The sequence below is a fragment of the Eublepharis macularius genome, chromosome 9 (assembly GCF_028583425.1).
Source record: "Eublepharis macularius isolate TG4126 chromosome 9, MPM_Emac_v1.0, whole genome shotgun sequence".
NCBI lineage: Eukaryota > Metazoa > Chordata > Lepidosauria > Squamata > Eublepharidae > Eublepharis > Eublepharis macularius.
Window position 1 is genome coordinate 97,410,593 of NC_072798.1, and position 18,721 is coordinate 97,429,313.

The window sequence follows — 18,721 nt, forward strand, 5'->3', positions numbered from 1 at the left end:
TCTCGACTCTTTTTCCCACTTCGGAATTTCTGACGTGGGAAACCCGAATTTTTTTCTCCCATGCTTCTGTTAGTTCACAGAAAGAGTAAAACGGTTGTTGAGGAGAGCATTTTTACAAAGGAAACAAAATGGCAAAAGAGAAATGTGCAAGAGGGCACTTTTTAATTGTATGTTAAGAATAGTTTTAATTGTCTGGAAATTTTAAAGAGGTTGTCTTATCTTTTTTTTTCTTCCTCCCTCCTACTGCATTTTTTACAATACATTATACTGTTTTTATTTCATTTTTCTTAAATGATATAATTCAGTTTATTGCATAGCTTATGCCTAATGGTGTAATCTGTTGTTAATGCACTGTTCGTTGTCTGTATTATACTGTGATCTTTATTGCATTCTTTAATTCTCCTTGAGTTTGAGTGAGAAGGGCAGATAAGAAATGAAGTAAATAAATAAAAAAGGAAACAAATCCCGAGAACCTGATATAAAAGTTAAATGAGATCTCAAAATGATAATAATTAGGTAGGCCAGGCCTAGAATTGCCAACCCCCAGGTAGGACCTGGAGATCTCCTGGAATTACAATGCATCTCTAGGCTACAGAGTTCAGTTCCCCTGGATAAAAAGGCCAATTTGGGGGGTGGCCTTTATGGGATTATATGCCATGGAGGTCCTTACCCTCCCCAAACCCTGCCATCCCCCAGGCTCCACCCCCAAATTTCCAGGAATTTCCCAAGCCAGTGTCGGCAACCCTAGCCAAGCCTGCTACCTTGAACTCATACTGAATTCCATCCTGGTTTTGTCTTTTCCCTAAGGATACAAGAATTTAAGGTCACTTGGATTGTGGAAACGGCACTACTGTGCTACATTCACCACCACCACCACCTCGCCCCAGTTTACACATTTAATGCATCTGCTAAAATTTACTCTCTTATACAGCTATTGTTATATCATGGGAAGTTGTGGATTTGGTGATGTTCCTTTATTGTACTGTATTTTTATTTTAACATGATCCCTTTAAGGAAAAAGCCTTTGTTTTCATTTCACTTTTCACTTGTCAAATTGGTTGCTGACTGAGTGATTATCCTCCACTCCCAGCCTCCTCACACACACACACTGCAATGACTTACCTGACTGTCGGGGAGGGGGCAAAGTGTGGGGAAGGTGCTCAGGAGCTGCAGGGCTCTTCCTTGTCATGCCAGGAACGAGATCATTCCCAATGGTAAGGCCCCCATGGGGGACTGATTTGCACCAGGAGGCAAATCCTCCCCACACACCTTCCATGACTCCTCGTCCTGTGGGTTGGGCTCCAGGGGACCTGACAATCCTACATTCTGCATAAACAGCTATGAAGCATCTGGCATTACACTGATCTTGGATCTCACTGCAAGACCTGAGTCATTCTCATCTCGTTTTTGTATGTCCCAGCATATTTACATCTTGTCTGCTGCCAATAGGCTACCCAGATGTCATTTTATTCCACTCTTCATGATGCTTATCCCTTACGGTTTTGTTCGCTATCTGCTCACTCACCACAGCCATGTCTGGGGCCTACCTGGAAGCTGCAGAGGCTAGATAAACATTGCAAAAAGGTTTGTTTTTTCCAGCTGACAACATCTGGTTTGTTAACTGTGCCTGCCTGTGTTCTCATCTGTGAAGAAGATTCAACTGCTAATAGCCACAGCATAGCTGTTGTTATTTTTGAAGACCCAAATCATCACAGGCAGCTTAGTCCTTTTTTTAAAAGATGATGGTTATGTTCCTGGTTTCTTTGATTTGCTTTTTAAAGAAAAGATTTTACCATGTGATTTTAAACCTGCAGTCAGCAACCATTTAACTCCATGCAGATGATTATGCTTGAAGGGAATTATAAAGAGTCCAGTAGCACCTTTAAGACTAACCAATTTTATTGTAGCATAAGCTACAATGAAATTGGTTAGTCTTAAAGGTGCTACTGGACTCTTTTTGATTTCGCTACTACAGACTAACATGGCTAACTCCTCTGGATCTATGAAGGAATTATGTAGATGTAATTGTCATTATTGGTGGGTATGTATTCAAATAAATTTCCTGTGGGAATTATGCCCTAAAAATGGAATTTTATGCCATTTCAGAAGCCATGTTTCTGCCAAGCAGACACCTTTGTTGGCTGTCAGCTTCCATATTTTATGCTGTATATTTTTATAAGTTGCCATTTGTAATCAATTATCACAAAACAATATAAAATAACAACATGTGACAACAATAAAAATCAAAGTCAACTGTTATAGCCTGAAATATTAACATAACAATCTGGCACAGAGAAATATGCACAAAGCTATTTTTTGAAGTAGAGAAGGCCTCTGGGAACTGGGCTTCGTTGGTAGTGGATCATCTCTTGCACCAGGAAAAATGGGAAAACACTGGAGGACAACCCAGTTTATATAACACATGGCAAAAGAATAAAGTCCATACTAAGGGATTAATTCAAAGGACCACTTGTTTATGTGTATTAAATCTTCTACAGAAGTTTTGAAAGTATATTAGGACATTTCTAGTTAGACCTCACCTAGAGTATCGTGTTCAGTTTTGGGCACCACAACTAAAAAAGGATATAGACAAGCTGGAGTGAGTCCAGAGGAGGGCAGCAAAGGTGGTGAGAAGTCTGGAGACCAAGTCCTCTGAGGAAAAGTTGAAGGAGTTCAGTGTATGCAACCTGGAGAGGAGACAACGGAGAGGTGATATGGTAACTATCTTCAAGTACTTGAATGGCTGTCATATAGAGGTTGGCACAGATCTGTTTTCCATTGCCCCAGAAGGTCGGACCAGAACCAACAGGTTGAAATTAAATCAAAAGATTTTTCAGCTGAACATTAGAAAGAACTTCCTGGCAATCCCTCAGTGGAACAGGCTTCCTTGGGAGGTGGTGGGCTGTTCTTCTTTGGAAGTTATTAAGCAGAAGCTAGATGGCCATCTGACAGCAATGCAGACTCTATGAACCTAGGCAGATCATGAGAGAGAGGGCAGGAACGATTACATCAGTGCTTAGTTCTTGTGGTCCCTTCTTACATGCCCAGGGTAATGCCAATCATCACCTTAGGTCAGGTAGCAATTTTCCCCAGGCCAGTTCGGCTAGGGAGGTTTGCCATCTTCTGGACATGGAGCAAGGGTCACTGTAAGGGGGCAGGGGGGAAGGGGAGGTAGTTGTGAATTGCCTGCATTGTGCAGGATGTTGGACTAGATGACCCTGGAATTCCAACCCTATAATTCTATGATGTTCTCTTCATCAGACTATTGGCAACACAAACAAAACTGCATACAGTTCATGAATTTTTTCTGTAGTGATTATTTTGCAGTTTGAACACAGGTTAATCCACTTGATATAAGTGTCCCTTCATAACAAGATACAATTGTTGTCAAAGCTAAAGAGAAATGAGCAATTTCTGATAGGGTAAATATTTGTGTTTGAAAATCCTATTCTAATTTAAGAAAAAATAGGTAATTCAGTGTTCTGAAACATTCTAAAATCCATCATTTATTGACTTCCGGTTCGGGATCCATGGAGGTCTAAAGCAGCTCTAAGAGCTGAGCTGTCCGTGCCGCTGTTTGTGGAGGCTGGAGGGGCACAGATTGCCCGCGGCCCCCTGTTCTCAGGCGGAGAACAGGCAAGTACGCACTGTATCTGAGGTCGCATTGATCTCGGGTGGTGGGGGGCTCTAAGCAATGAGCTCTCTCCTGCCCTTGAGGTCCCACCCAAAGACAGGTTTGCCAAGATCTCTGCAGCGGCTCAGGAGTCAATTGTATTGGCACAAGACCTGCATGCCCGAGCTTCGATAAGCAGCAAGGGAAACGGATTCGTTTGATTAAAAGAAGCAGCGATTACAACCCAAGAAAAGACGTTTAAGAAGGTAAAGATTGCTATCTCTCAAACTGGGACAGATTTAAGTAAGCAATAAAGTTTAAAACTGGATTTAAAAACTGCAACAGACTGATTAAGTGAAGGGGAAGATTCCGGCAAGGGAAAATTTAAAAAGTGACATTTTAAACAGTAGTTAAGGCGGAAAATTGAATATTGTTTACATACCTGCGATGAGAAGAGATACTGGACTGTGGGAAAGCTTGAATATCGCGAGAACTGCTGCAAACATTAAAGAAACAGGAAGTACGTAAGGACCATAAAGAGACTGGCAAGAGGCGGTCTGTGTTAATACAGGAAGTGGAAGTTCGCCATTTCGGAGAAGGGCAAAGTTTTGGCTTCAAGGAAACAGGAAGTAGGACATCTTGGAAGAAGGTAAGGGCGTTTGCTTCAAGTTAAAACCATAGAGAAAAAACGCCCGACATTTTGGACTGAGCAAAACAACTTTTAACAAAAACTGAGTAAATTGGGACTTTTTAAAGCAACTGGAAGCAATAAATCAGCGCCACGGATTTAAGGAAAAGGGCAGACTCGTGGGAGCGTGGTAAATCTAGCCCCACGATGTCGAAGAAGGAGTGGCAAGCTGTGATGGAGAATCTGGATAAAAAAGTTTCTGAAGTTACAGAAGGCAATAAAGAGCTCAAAGGTATGATACAGGAGATGGCAAAAGACTTTAGAGACTTTAAAGAGACACTTAAATCAGAAATGGCAGAACTGGTAAAAGACGTATCAGATACGCAGCAGAGAGTTAAGGTAGTAGAAAACACGATGGATCTGCAGAAGACAGAGATGAGAGGATTGAAAGCGAGAGTGACCATCGCGGAAAGTAAACAAATGGAAAAACAACTAAGATTTCGTTCGATCCCGGAAACAGAGGAAAAGACCGCCCGAGAGCAGATTACAGAAATTTTGGCAGAGTACCTGGGGAAGGAGGAAGAGGAAATTGCAGCTCTCCTAGATGTGGTGTACAGAATTAACTCACAATTTGCGTCTCAGAGGAAGTTACCAAGGGATATGATTGTGCAATTAATAACAAGAAATACAAGAGAACTAATTGTGACCAAACAGTTTCAGGATCCACTAGAAGTTGATGGAAAGGCGGTAAGAATTATGAAGGAACTGCCCAGATCAGTATTGTTGGAAAGAAAGAAATACAGAGAGCTAGTCCAGATGTTAAAAGAAATGAAAGTAAAATACCGATGGGAAATACCAGAGGGACTGACATTTGAGTTTGGTGGAGCAAGAAAGAGCATCAGATCTGGCCAGGAAATGGAGGATTTTATTAGTAAAAATGAAAAGGACTTACCAAAACCCACAAAACCTTGATCATGGAGTGTAAAATCATATCTTGGAATGTAAATGGACTAAACTCACCTTGTAAACGTAAGGTTATTTTCCACTGGCTTGTAAAACAGAAATGTAAAATTGTATGCCTACAAGAGACACATATTAGAAAGCAAGATGTAAAATATTTGAAAATGGCAAAACTTGGAAAAGAATTTGTAGCTGCCTCCAAACAGAAAAAGAGGGGTGTTGTGCTGTATATAAAGGAGGAACTACAGCCTAAAGTGGTGTTTAGTGATGTTGAAGCTCGATATTTGGCGGTGGAAATAATTTGGAATTCAAAAAGACATTGGTGATTGGAATTTATGCGCCTAATGGTGCAAAAGAAAAATTTTTTACGGACTTACAAAAACAGTTAGATGAACTGTCTTATGACCAAATAATATTGGCAGGCGATTTTAATGGAGTTACAAACTTGGAGGAAGACAAGAAATCTAAGACTACACACAAAAAAAGAGGACTACTACCAAAGTCATTTTTTGCAATTACGAAACAGGAAAGTTTAGAGGATGTATGGAGGAGACAGTATCCCAAGAATAGACAATATACATATTACTCTGCAAGACACTCTACACTATCAAGAATTGATATGATCTGGGCCTCCAAAGAACTGTCGCTTTGGACTAAAGAGGTGGAAATAATGCCAAAGGTAGGCTCAGATCATAATCCAATTGTGTGGAAATTTGGTAAGAATAGTAAAAGAAGAGGATGGAGAATAAATGAAGACCTGTTACAAATGGAAGAGAATATTGCATTGCTGCGAAGAGAGACCAAGTTCTTTTTGCAATACAATTTGAATAAAGAAGTATCGACAAATAAGGTTTGGGACACATATAAGGCCATGATCAGAGGGATACTAATGGACTTGAATGCGAGAGACAGGAGGAAAAAGGAGGAGAAAAGACAAGAAATTATGGAAAAAATTAAAGCCAAAGAGATTCAGCTCAAAAAGAGACCAGGCAAAAAGAAAATATATCAGGATATAAAAATATTGCAAGAACAGTTATCGGCAATGAACAACAAAGAATTGGAGTGGAATTTAAAGAGGATGAATCAGAGGTCGTTTGAAGGTGCAAATAAACCTGGGAAATATTTGGCATGGCAACTAAAAAAGAGGAAGGAGAAGAAAATTATTAGTACGATACGAGAAGATGATAAGCTATTAAGTGATCAAGTCGCCATTAGTAGAGCCTTTTTTAAATTTTATGCAAAATTATACCCAAAAAAAGAGGTGAGCAAAGATTCAATAGCGGAATATTTAGATAAGATGAAACTTCCGACACTCTCTGAAGAATGGAAAGAGAAATTGAATAAGGAAGTGACAGAAGAAGAAATAAAAGAAGCTATTCAATCAATGAAATTGGGGAAGGTGCCAGGCCCGGATGGACTAACGGCAAAATTTTATAAAATAATGGGCCAAGAATTGGCACCTCTCCTGAAAGAGGTGATGAATGGTGCTATGCAGGATCAAGGGATTCCTGATTCTTGGAAGGAGGCTAACATATCATTGATTCCAAAAGAAGGACAAGATTTGACTAATGTTAAAAATTATAGACCAATTTCATTGTTGAACAATGATTATAAAATACTTGCAAAGGTGTTGGCAGAAAGAATTAAAGGATGGATGTCGGAATTCATTGCAGATGAACAAGCAGGATTTTTACCTAATAGACAAATTAAAGACAATCTGAGAACAGTAATAAATGCTATTGAATACTGTGATAAGCATTGTGATAAAGAGGTTGGTTTCTTTTTCGTAGACGCAGAAAAAGCATTTGACAATCTGAACTGGGACTTTATGTTCGCCACCATGGAAAAGCTGCAAATGGGAGAAAAGTTCATACAAGCAGTTAAAGGAATTTATAAAGACCAAAGTGCAGCGATTGTAGTGAATGACGATTTGACAAAAAAACTGAAAATAAGCAAAGGCACAAGGCAAGGCTGCCCATTGTCTCCATTGCTGTTCATATTGATTTTGGAGATATTGATGATTCAGATACGAGAGGACGACACAATCCGAGGTATAAAGATAAGAGAGTTTACCTACAAGGTCAGAGCATTTGCGGATGATATAATGTTGATTGTAGAGGATCCAATTGACAATATGCCAAAGGTAATAAAGAAGATAAAGGAATTTGGAGATCTGGCTGGTTTTTTTGTAAATAAAAAGAAGTCAAAGATACTATGCAAAAATATGACCAAACAGAAACAACAAGAACTGATGGAAGTAACGGACTGCGAGGTAACAAACAAAGTAAAATATTTGGGAATTGAACTAACTGCAAAAAATATAGACTTATTTAAGAACAACTATGAGAAGTTGTGGATACAAATAGAGAGAGATTTGATAAAGTGGAACAAGCTGAATTTATCATGGCTGGGCAGAATCGTGACAATAAAAATGAATGTTCTACCTCGTGTGATGTTTCTGTTACAAACGATCCCGATTATCCGAGACTCTAAACAATTTGAAAAATGGCAAAGAAAAATTTCGAATTTTGTGTGGGCAGGCAAGAAACCACGTGTTAAAATGAAATTGTTACAGGATGCGAAAGAAAGAGGTGGCTTGCAACTGCCCAACTTAAGACTGTATTATGAAGCAATTTGTTTGACATGGATAAAGGATTGGATAACGTTGAAAAATAGCAAACTTCTGGCATTGGAAGGTTATAAGAAAATATTCGGATGGCATGCATACTTATGGTACGATAAAATAAAAGCGGACTCTCTGTTTCTGCATCATTATATTAGAAGAAGCCTCTTCACAATTTGGAAGAAATATAAGATGTATCTGGAAGATCAAATCCCCTCGTGGGTGGTCCCGTATGAAGTAATAGACCCGAGAACTGTCGAGAACGAACAGCAATGCTTAACCTACAAGGAGATAATACAAATACAACATTTAATGCCAAAAATAAAATCAGAAGAAGAATTGTCTCCTTGTTATAACTGGTTTCAATACAGACAGATTAGAGATCTTTACAAATCGGACTGTTCAAGAGGAGGAATAAGAATGGAAAACTCAGAATTGGAAGAAGTAATGCTACAAGAAGATAAGAAACAAATTTCAAAGATCTACAAGATACTTCTAAAATGGTATACTGAAGATGAAGTAGTGAAAGTACAGATGGTGAAGTGGGCAATAAATTTTCATAAAGAAATAGCAATGGAGGCATGGGAGCACTTGTGGAAGAATACAATTAAGATTACAACGTGTACGAACATTAGAGAAAATGTATACAAGATGATATACAGATGGTACCTAACACCGAAGAAAATTGCGCTGGGGAATGCTAATATGTCAGATAAGTGCTGGAAATGTAAAAAGCACGAAGGATCATTATACCACATGTGGTGGACTTGTGAAGTAGCGAAGAAGTACTGGGGAGATATAATAGAAGTAATTAATGAGGTGTTACAAACCCAAATAAATAAGAACCCAGAACTCCTGCTACTAAACTTGGGAATGGAGAATGTTCCAGTGCAAAATAGAACATTGTTATTTTATATGACAGCTGCAGCAAGATTACTGTATGCGCAGAAATGGAAAATGCAAGAAGTACCTACTGTAGAGGACTGGATTTATAAATTGTTGTACATGGCAGAGATGGATAAAATGACAAGAAAACTCAAAGACCTAGATCCGGGGCAGTATTTGGCAGACTGGGCGAAATTGAAACAATTTTTGGAAAAAAAAATGGGATGTGAAAGGAGAACTGTGGCAGTTTGAGAATTTTTAAAATAAGACATTTTAAACAGAAGAGAGAAGTAATAAGAGGGGTTAAGGGTTGGAAAGCTGTTGAAAGTCGATAGAGAGGGGGGAGGAAAAGGGTGGGGGATAGGGTTAATTAGATATTGAGGGAATGTATGTATTGAATTTGAAAAGTATACTCACCAATAAATTTTAAAAAAAAATCCATCATTTATTGACTTCATTTATACTCCAAGGGGGATCCAAAGTGGCTTACAACATTCTCCCCTTCTCCATTTTACCCCCACACCAATGCTGTGAGATAGGTTAGAGTGAGTGTGTGTGTGTCTGGCCAAAGGTCATTCAGCAAGCTTTCATGGTAGAGGGGCGATTCAATATTGTAAAACATAAAACAGCATAAAATCCAACCTAAAAACAGACAGCATAAACGGAAGGAAAAGGGCGCAAGAACATTCGTTATGTACTGTCTTCCATGTATGTACTTTTCAGTATGTCAGTGAAAAAGAGAACCAAACCTGTGTCTTGGGGGAGTGGGGGGGCCTCAGAACTAGGGCGACCAACTCTGATCTCTGAACTAGGGCGAGGAACTGATCTCTGTAGTCTGGAAGTTACTTGTAATTCCAGGAGAACGTCAGGTACCCCCTGGAGGTTGGCAAGCCTACCTCAGAACATGATTCCGCAATAGCAATCATATGGTTGCAATAAAGCCCATAGAATCCTGGGGGAAATGAAGATTATTGTATGGACCACTTTGAATCTGCCTATACTTTCCCAGTTTTAAATAGGTATAGCTGAACAGAGGTCTGTATAAAATAATATATAAAATAAAGCTCATAGGATGAAGAAACAGTGATTTAATACTTAAAGCTCCTCTTTTTTCTCTTGCAAGATAATTGTTTAACCTTTTTATTAACAGACTAGTTCAGTTTTATGTACAAATTGGAAGCAAGTCCATAGGCACAGGCTGCAACAAACCAAGAGCAAGGAATGAAGGTAAATGTGCTTGAAGTTTCTGCCTTTCATTGACTTGTTTTGCACAGTTAAAAGCATCCTGTTGATACTCTCGATCTGCTTATGCCTTTAAAACTTAAAATAGAGGATTGGCCTTAAATTACTTTTCTACTTCTTATTTTTAAGCAACTCATGCATATCTGGCTCATCATAACGAACTTCACAAGGGTTCCTCTGGCCCATATGCATATTGCACCCTCCCTTGTCCCCACAGGGTCCTGGTCAGTGAGGGATAGGCATAGAGTTGTCATGGGAGTTTCAGAGATGGGGATATCAGGGGTTCATTGCTGCTTGTTCCATGGAATCACTTTTGTGAAAACCCAGAAATGACCTCGTAGCTCTGGGAATTGCCAGACACTATATGTAAACCCATAGAGTTTCTAGCTATTCCTAGAGCTACCCAATGTCATCTCTCAGTTTTCCCCTGAAGTGACATTTTGGCACAGACAACACCAATGTTTTTTTTCCTCCCTCCACTTTTCTGAACAGCAGTGGGCAATGAGGATTGCCAGAGGGAGGCAGCACTAGCTAGGCACCCAGCCAGAGGATGAGGGAGTCACTACAACATTGACCTCCAAGTGCATCACTTTACTTTTCTCCATAGAGATGAATGGCAGCCATTCATTTATACTAGAGAAAATAAAGGGCTATACTTGATAAAACACTGGAATGGGGGTTCTACTTCATGGTCCTGCCATTGAATCAAGCCTACTCACATCTTCACTGTTCCCATTCTTCCTTCTGCTTCTTGGTAATGCTAGAATGGGACAGAATGTAAGGAACTGGCTTTTCTATAGAGAAATGTCTCTCTTTCCTAGTCCAATGTTATCTAATTCACACAGTTACAATTAATTCTTTTTGAATTATTTGTATGGTAGGTGATCTTTTATTTTGATATTTGTCTGTGACCCTATTTTTTTTTTGGATGAACTCCCCCTCCCTTTTATTGATGTGGGGCTCTTTTGTGGCTGAAATCACTACTGAATTTTGAGAAACTAGAGGATGCATCATGATCTCGTGGGGAAATGGCTCAAAATGGGGCCTATGTATTATTTTCACCCCCTAGATTGAAGTCCCAGTGACTTATTTCCTACGCGTGGCCATATTCTGAAAGAAACTTCATTCTGTGAGTGAGTGCCATCATCAGGGCTTTTTTTCAGCTGGAATGGAGTTCCGGAACCTTTTGAAAATGGTCACATGGCTGGTGGCCCCGCCCCCTGATCTCCAGACAGAGGGGAGTTTAGATTGCTTGGCGGAGCGGAGGGCAATCTCAACTCCCCTCTGTCTGGAGATCAGGGGGCGGGGCCACCAGCCATGTGACCATTTTCTCCGAGGGCAACCCACGGAGTTCCACCACCTCTTTTCCCAGAAAAAAAGCCCTGGCCTTCATGCAGTGCATTTTCTCAGGCCCGATCCACATCAGTTGCAGTCTCAATGGCAAGGAAATTTACTGTGCGATGGCCTTGACTCATGGTGAATCTTGCCTTTCCTTATTGCCTAGAGAATGGGAAATTCACAGAGGAGCCCACACACAGCATTGCTCTGTGACATCCACTACAGGAGCCTGTGGGTGGCATGATGTTTACAGTCATGGGCCACCAAATATGTCATATTAATATTGTACTAACGTAACATTAACTTTTCATGGTAAAGGACACCAGCCTTTAGAGAGAAATAGGCCAGTCATGTCAGCGTCAAGTTGAAGAATAATTGGAATGTTTCGAAGCCACCTTTTCTCAGTTGGTTTGGCAGGAAGAGTACTGTATTATAAAAAAAGTAATTGAAAAGCTCATCTGCAAAATTATTTGTGAGTTTGATGCTTGGTTTTTCACTTGCCGACCAAGATATGATGGTGCACCTCTGGTAACTGCAAGTCAATTTTGAAAATGTTATTAGGATTGTGTACGCAACCATAAACAGCATTTTTTGTGCATGGACTCAAAAATTACAGGCACAGTATAATAGAAATTGCCTCTGTGTGATTTTGTGTCTCATTCCAAAAGCTGACTTTCTTTTATCCGTGGATACTTACAGCATCATGCCCTGATCTGGACAGCCCAGGTGAGCCTGATCTCATCAGATCTCAGAAGCTAGGCAGGGTTAGCCTTCGTTAGTAATTGGATGGGAGACCTCCAATGAAGGCCAGGGTTGCAGAGGAAGGCAATGACAAACCACCTCCATTCGTCTCTTGCCATGAAAACCCTACCAGGGGTTGCCCTAAGTCAGCTATGACTTGAGGGCACTCTCCACCACCACCACTTACAGCATCATAGAAGCAATCTTTTGCAGAAAACACCTCAACCAATCAGAGCATCTTCCATAACTTTGACATAAGTGACCTGGATCAAACCTCTCGGCCTTAATGTCATACTTCCACTTTAAATGTAAATCTGCTGAAATTCTTGAACAGAATACTCAGATGGTTGAATTCACTAGTGAAGAGCAGGTTTCAATGTCCAGTGATGAGTTTAACTTGATTTTTTTCCAGTTGGCTAGAAGACTTAGGTTTTGTAAAAACGTGTATTGGTGGAGCTTCCCTTTTGCACCTGCTATCATACTTCTTCCACTTCCATGGCACTACCATGACAGTAATGGAGTGCTGCAGGAAGGCTAATCTTCCTGCACGAGAAAAGTCTCTTCATTCTTTTAAACCTGAGGTTCCCAGTGCAGCACCCATAGGTGCCATGGTGCCCACTGACACCTTTCCTGGTGCCTACCACATATTTTTAGAAAGTAGGAAGGGCAAGGTGGAGCTCTTGCCCAGCAGGGTTTTTAATTGGCCACTGGAGATGTGATTGGCTGCACAGATTTTTTAAAAGTTGCTTTGACAGAACTGCTACCACAGCACAGGATCTTCACTACGTCACTGAAGGTAAAGCTGTGTGTATGCAAGAAATGATTTTTAAACAATATGTTGATTTAAAAGGCTTCCTGTTAAACAGAGCATCTGCCTGAAATGTTGAAGAGTTGCTATTAGCGTTATATATATGGTTGGCTCTGCCTCTTGTGACAGCCATTTGTCTTTGGCTCCACCTCCTGTGGCAACCATTTTGTAGTTGTTCCCACCATTCTGTGTCAGAATTGCAAAGTGTTGCAGGCTCAAAAGGATTGGGGACCCCTACTTATGTGTTCCCGTGCTGAGATGTAGAGAGTGGGCACATGTTCTCACTAACCTTCTAATCCACTAACTAGATAGATGTCTCTACATATTCAAGGGACTCTCCAGGTATGTAGCAAAATATGATTTTGTAAATTAACCAAAAAAATTTAAAAAAAGATTAATGAGAACTAAATCAGTAAATCTGTGCTTTTCAATCTCTGCTACAATTTGAAATGGAATTTCTACATAACTTGCCAAAATGTGACTTTCAGCAACGACCACTGAAGATAGGTTCGTTATAATTCTTCTGTGCAGCCCCACATTGGGACTGCACACATGCAGGCCTGCCGTGGAAAGATTTTTCTAACTTTAAATCTGTTAAAGGGGGCACACACCCCTACTACACATGTACAGTAGTGTCCCCGCCAAAACACAGTTGCTAGGGCGAGCGTCCCCAGATTCCCTCAGTTCTTTCGCCGCCGTTGAGAGAGGTTCCTTTCTAGCGTTCTTCTGAAGTTTGACTTACCGTTCATCTGCATTATGTCCTAATCTTCCTTGTTCAAAAAATGTCAACAATGCGGGACTAAAATGACCCAGACGGATAAGCATGACCTATGTTTACTCTGTTTAGGGGAAGATCATAATGTTCCAGCCTGTAAACTTTTGTCAAAGTTTCATTCCCAAGGCTAGGGGAGATTGCGCTTCTTGTTTAAAGGCTGCTCTGTGGGAGAAGTCTTTACTCTCCCCTGACAAACCGGTGCCGCAGAAATCTGCCACAAAAAGCCATTCCCCTTGGTCAAAATCAGGGTCCTCCGTTCCGTCGAAGCGTTCATCAGATCCGAAAATACATTGTTCGTCAGATCCGGAAAAGCGCAAACTGATTGAGCCTAGCACGTCATCTGCGATCATCCGCTCCCCAACAAATGACCCGCTATCCGGCAAAACTCCAGACAGTGCAAACCGCCACCCTTTGGATCTGGCAGAACCTGACCAGGCTACTTTGGAGCCCCCTCCAAAACAGGCCAAAGAGAAAACGAAACATAGAAAGCGCTTGGCTTCAACTCCTCGTCAGGAGACAGCCAAATCCAGCCATTCCGGAGGAAGACGTTATCGAGCTCCTTCATACAACTTCACCACCTCATACCCCTTTTCTTCATGAAGGTGAGATGGGGTTTCCAGTTATGTTGTCAGATCCGATTTTACAATTTGATCCACCTGCAATATCGGATCCATTGGTGCCCTCTAGGCCCGAGCCTGCCCAGCAACATTCTGCTCCAGTTCAGTGGCAGCAGCCTTCTTCGTAGAATCCGACACAACATCGTCAAATGCAGTGGCCAATGCAACAGATGTCGACTGCAGCCACCCTCCGCCCCGCCTCTCCCACCTTGGCAGACAATCCCATCCGACCTTTTCAATTCCACCTAGGTCTTCGGAACGGGCTGCCTCCGCTCTTGTAGCTTCAGTTCCAAGAACGACTCCATACCATCACTCCTGTCATTCTTCACCTGAGTTTTCTGGTTCTGATTACAACGGAGATGGAGCTTCCCACTCTGATGTGACCTCTGACTTGGCTTCTGACTAAGGCTTCGGATCCACCCAGATCTTCCAATCCGGCATTTTCTGGTTCCTTCGTGGTCTTCGCATCCAACCTTATCAATTCCACCTAGGTCTTCGGAACGGGCTGCCTCCGCTCCTGTAGCTTCAGTTCCAAGAACGACTCCATACCATCACTCCTGTCATTCTTTGCCTGAGTTTTCTGGTTCTGATTACAATGCAGATGGAGCTTCCCATTCTGATGTGATCTCTGACTTGGCTTCTGACTCATCACCGGAGAAAACAGTGGACAACTCGGGGTCAAGTTCACCTAATGATGACTATAGACTGTTTGCAGAACAAATGGTCTGTATGGCCACGGCTCTGGAGTTGGACATCTCCACTTCAACTGCTAAGCCTGAAAGCAAAGTTCTACAGGCTCTGTATTCTGGTTCTCCTGCAATGGTAGCTTTCCCTCCAGTTGAGAACCTAATTGATATGGCATGCACCGTATGGCAGTTCCCTTCAACAGCTCCAGCCTTCTCAGAAGTTTGAGAAGTATTATAAATTAAAGCAAGAGGACTGTTCTTTTTACTTACTCCCATCCTTCCTCTCTAGTGCCCGAAGAGGTGCAGGCAAGATACAACCATGGATCCCTCTCGGCTCCAGTGGATCGAGAGGGGAGGAAGTTGGACACCTTGGGGCGAAAGCTGTATACTTCAGCATCTTTAACTTTTTGTATTGCCCATTTCCAAGCTATTATGGGCCCATACAATCTTTTTCTTTGGCAACAATTGGGATTGTATATCCAAGACTTTCCTGACGAGTGCCTAGCAGCTCTTAAGGTGTTACCATGTGAGGCCATAAAGTTGGCAGGATGTGGCAGATTGTTCCTCCAGGTCCATGGCATCTGCTGTCATCTTGAGGCGACATGTGTGGCTTCATTCAACTGCGCTACCTAATGACAGAAGGGCTAAAATAGAGGACTTTCCATTTGAAAGACCACTTCTCTTTTCTGAGAAAACAGATGAATCTCTTTCTTTGATGAAAAAGAATCATCAGACAGTGAAATCTCTGAGCATCATCACTCCTCAGCAGTCATTCCAACCGAGAAGTCGTTACCAAAGGGCACAAGCTTACCACCAGCCTTTCCATCAAGCTTTTCTCAAGGAAGGTACTCCTTTCTCAAGGAAGGTACTCTTATCAACATTCTTATGGACAGCGCTCACATTCTGCTCCCCAGTGTCATTCCTCCAAGAGATCCTCGAGATCTAGGGGAAAGCAAACTCAACCGGCTTCTCCTAAACCAGCTACTCAAGGCCAGAAAAGCTTGTTCTGACTAGGACAAATGGGGGCTTCTAGCTTTCCCCCCTTTTTGGACAGACTATGTCCGTACTCTGGTTTCTGGCACTCCATCACTAATGATTCTTGGGTATTATCTATCGTTATCGTTGATTACAAGTCAGTTTGTTGAGAAATCTATTTCCATGCCGCCACAAATCTCTTCCTGTTGTTCTGTAACTCTCCAAGTAAATGTTGAATTGTAGACAAAAGATGCTATTCAAAGGGTTGATTTACAGTCGTCACCCTATGGGTTTTATTCCAGGTATTTCCTGGTTGATAAAAAGGATGGCAGGTCTAGACCAATTCTATATCTTAGAAATCTTAACAAGTATATAAAACTGCAGACATTTAGAATGCTTACCTTAGCTAAGGTTTTGCAGCTTCTCAAACCCAATGCCTGGTTTGCCATTATTGATTTGAAGGATACATACTTCCATATCTCAATCTACTCTGATGATAGGAAATATCTCTGTTTCATATGTAGGGGCGAGGCTTTTGAGTACACGGTTCTTCCCTTTGGGTTAGCCTCAGCGCTATGTGTGTTCACGAAGTGCATGGCAGTTGTGGTAGCCTTCCTTCGTTCTAAAGGCTGTGCTATATACCCATACCTTGATGACTGGCTCCTGGTGGGGGTATCTGGAGAAACCCTTTGTGAACACATAACCCTTATGGTTAACACCATAACTCAGTTGGGCCTGCTGGCAAAGTGGGATAAATCTATTCTGACCCCACCTAGGACCATTAACTTCACTGGGACTCAGTTTGATTCTTTGCTCAGTAGGGCATTTCTACCTGAAGATAGGATGAAGAGGTGACAAAGTTTGGCTCGGTTGTTTTTTTTTAACCGCTACCAAACAGCACTTTATGGACTTATGGCCTCCACCACGGCTGTGGTCTTTTTTGCCTATATGAGGCCTTTGCAGAATTGGTTTATATGTAACTTTAACCCCAGAGTTTCCAGTCAGCAGGTTAAACTGTCCATCCTTAGAGCGGTCCTCAAATCCTTACTTTGGTGGACCAACTCCTTTAACTTATCTCGGGGGGTTGAATTTGGCATTTTTTGTGCAGGTATCTCCCTATCTGCTGATGCCTCTTCGCTGGGTTGGGGAGGTCACTGTGGCAGCCTTGTAGTTCAGGACACCTGGTCTCCGGGTGAATCTAAATTACACATTAATGTGCTTGAGCTTTGAGTGATCCGTTATTCCCTTGCCTCTTTTGCAGGTCCACTCCACAACAAGAAGGTTCAGATTCACACGGACTATACCACTGCGTTATACTATCTGATCAGGCAAGGGGGAACGGCATCGCTCAAGCTGTGCAACGAGGCCACGGCTCTTTGGGAATGGGCCATATTGAACAACATCAGGCCACAGGCTATTCACATTGCAGGGGTCACCAACACTACTGCGGCCACCCTCAGCAAAATATTTTTGAATCAGCACGAGTGGTCCTTGGAGACCAGATATCTCCTTCCAATCTTCTGTCAATGGGTGTTTCCCCAGATAGATCTGTTCACTACCAGGGCCAACAGGAAGGTGAACATGTTCTGCTCCTGAGCGGGGGCGGACCCCTCGTCATTGGGGGATGCATTTCAGATCCCTTGGTCTCAGGGCCTGTTTTATGCCTCCCCCCCCCCACTCCATTAATGGCCAAGGTTATTTGCCAAATTCGAGTATTTCAAACCCATTGCATACTGATTGCCCCTTTTTGGCTGTATCAGGAGTGGTTCTCAACACTCCATTTGATGGCTCAGGTCCGTGTCCATCATTTCCCACTGGTCGAGGACCTGCTGCACAAAGAGGGTGTTTGACATCACAATATTGCCACCCTGAAGTTATCGGCTTGGTTACTCAACCCCCGGACTTAGGTTTCTCTAAGGAAGTGTCTCAAATCATCCTGAATGCACGAAAATTGTCTACTAGGGTTTCCTATGGGCAGAAGTGGACTCGTTTTTCTCACTGGCTATTGACAAGTCAGGTTTCCCCATTCAACTGTCCTTTACCATATATCCTGCAGTACCTGTTGGATCTACATAAAGGTGGACTATCAGTTAGTAGTATTAAAGTACACATGGCTGCCATTTCCGCCTTCCACGAAAGAGTGGATGGTAGAACTGTATTTGCCTACTATGTCTCTAAGCAATTTCTTAAAGATCTCTTTTAAAACTTTCCTCCTAAAGTGCCTCCGGTCCCTCAATGGAGTTTGCCTTTGGTACTTGCCCAATTAATGTTACCACCATTTGAGCCCATTGCGACCTGTACCATGTCCTTTTTAACGATAAAGTTTGCTTTTCTGGTTGCCATTACTTCATCTAGGCGTGTAGGGGAGCTCTCAGCCTTTTGAGTTGATTTCCCTTTTCTACAATTTTTTCCAGAAAGCGTTGTCCTCCATACAAGTATTGAGTTCCTACCAAAAGTAGGAACTCAAGTTCCAAGTTCCATTTACAACAAAAAGTGGTATTGCTTGTGTTTTTTACCAACCCTACTTCCAGTGCTGAAAAATCATTACATACATTGGATCTTAAAAGAGCTTTATTGTACTACCTTAACAGAACAAAGCACATTCAAAAATCCAAGTCCTTGTTTGTCTGTTGTTCCGGCACTTGTAAAGGTCACTCTGCTTCCTCACAGACATTGTCTCGATGGATTGTATCAACCATTAAACTCTGTTATCGGAAAGCCAGCAAGACTTGCCCTCTCCTTGTCACAGCCCACTCCACGCAAGCTCAGGCCGCTTCTGCTGCATTCCTGCGAGGTATTCCACTGCAGGTCGCAACCTGGTCCTCACCAG

The 18,721-nt window shown here is 41.9% G+C and overlaps 1 protein-coding gene across 1 annotated transcript in view; it reads left to right on the forward strand.

Moving 5' to 3' along the window:
* RELN (reelin) overlaps window positions 1-18,721 on the forward strand; it is a 534,786-nt gene that overhangs the window by 423,031 nt on the left and 93,034 nt on the right. Inside the window, exon 31 of the mRNA XM_054988081.1 lies at window positions 9,860-9,936. Coding sequence (XP_054844056.1) covers window positions 9,860-9,936 — 77 coding nt within the window. The remainder of the gene's footprint in view (window positions 1-9,859; window positions 9,937-18,721) is intronic.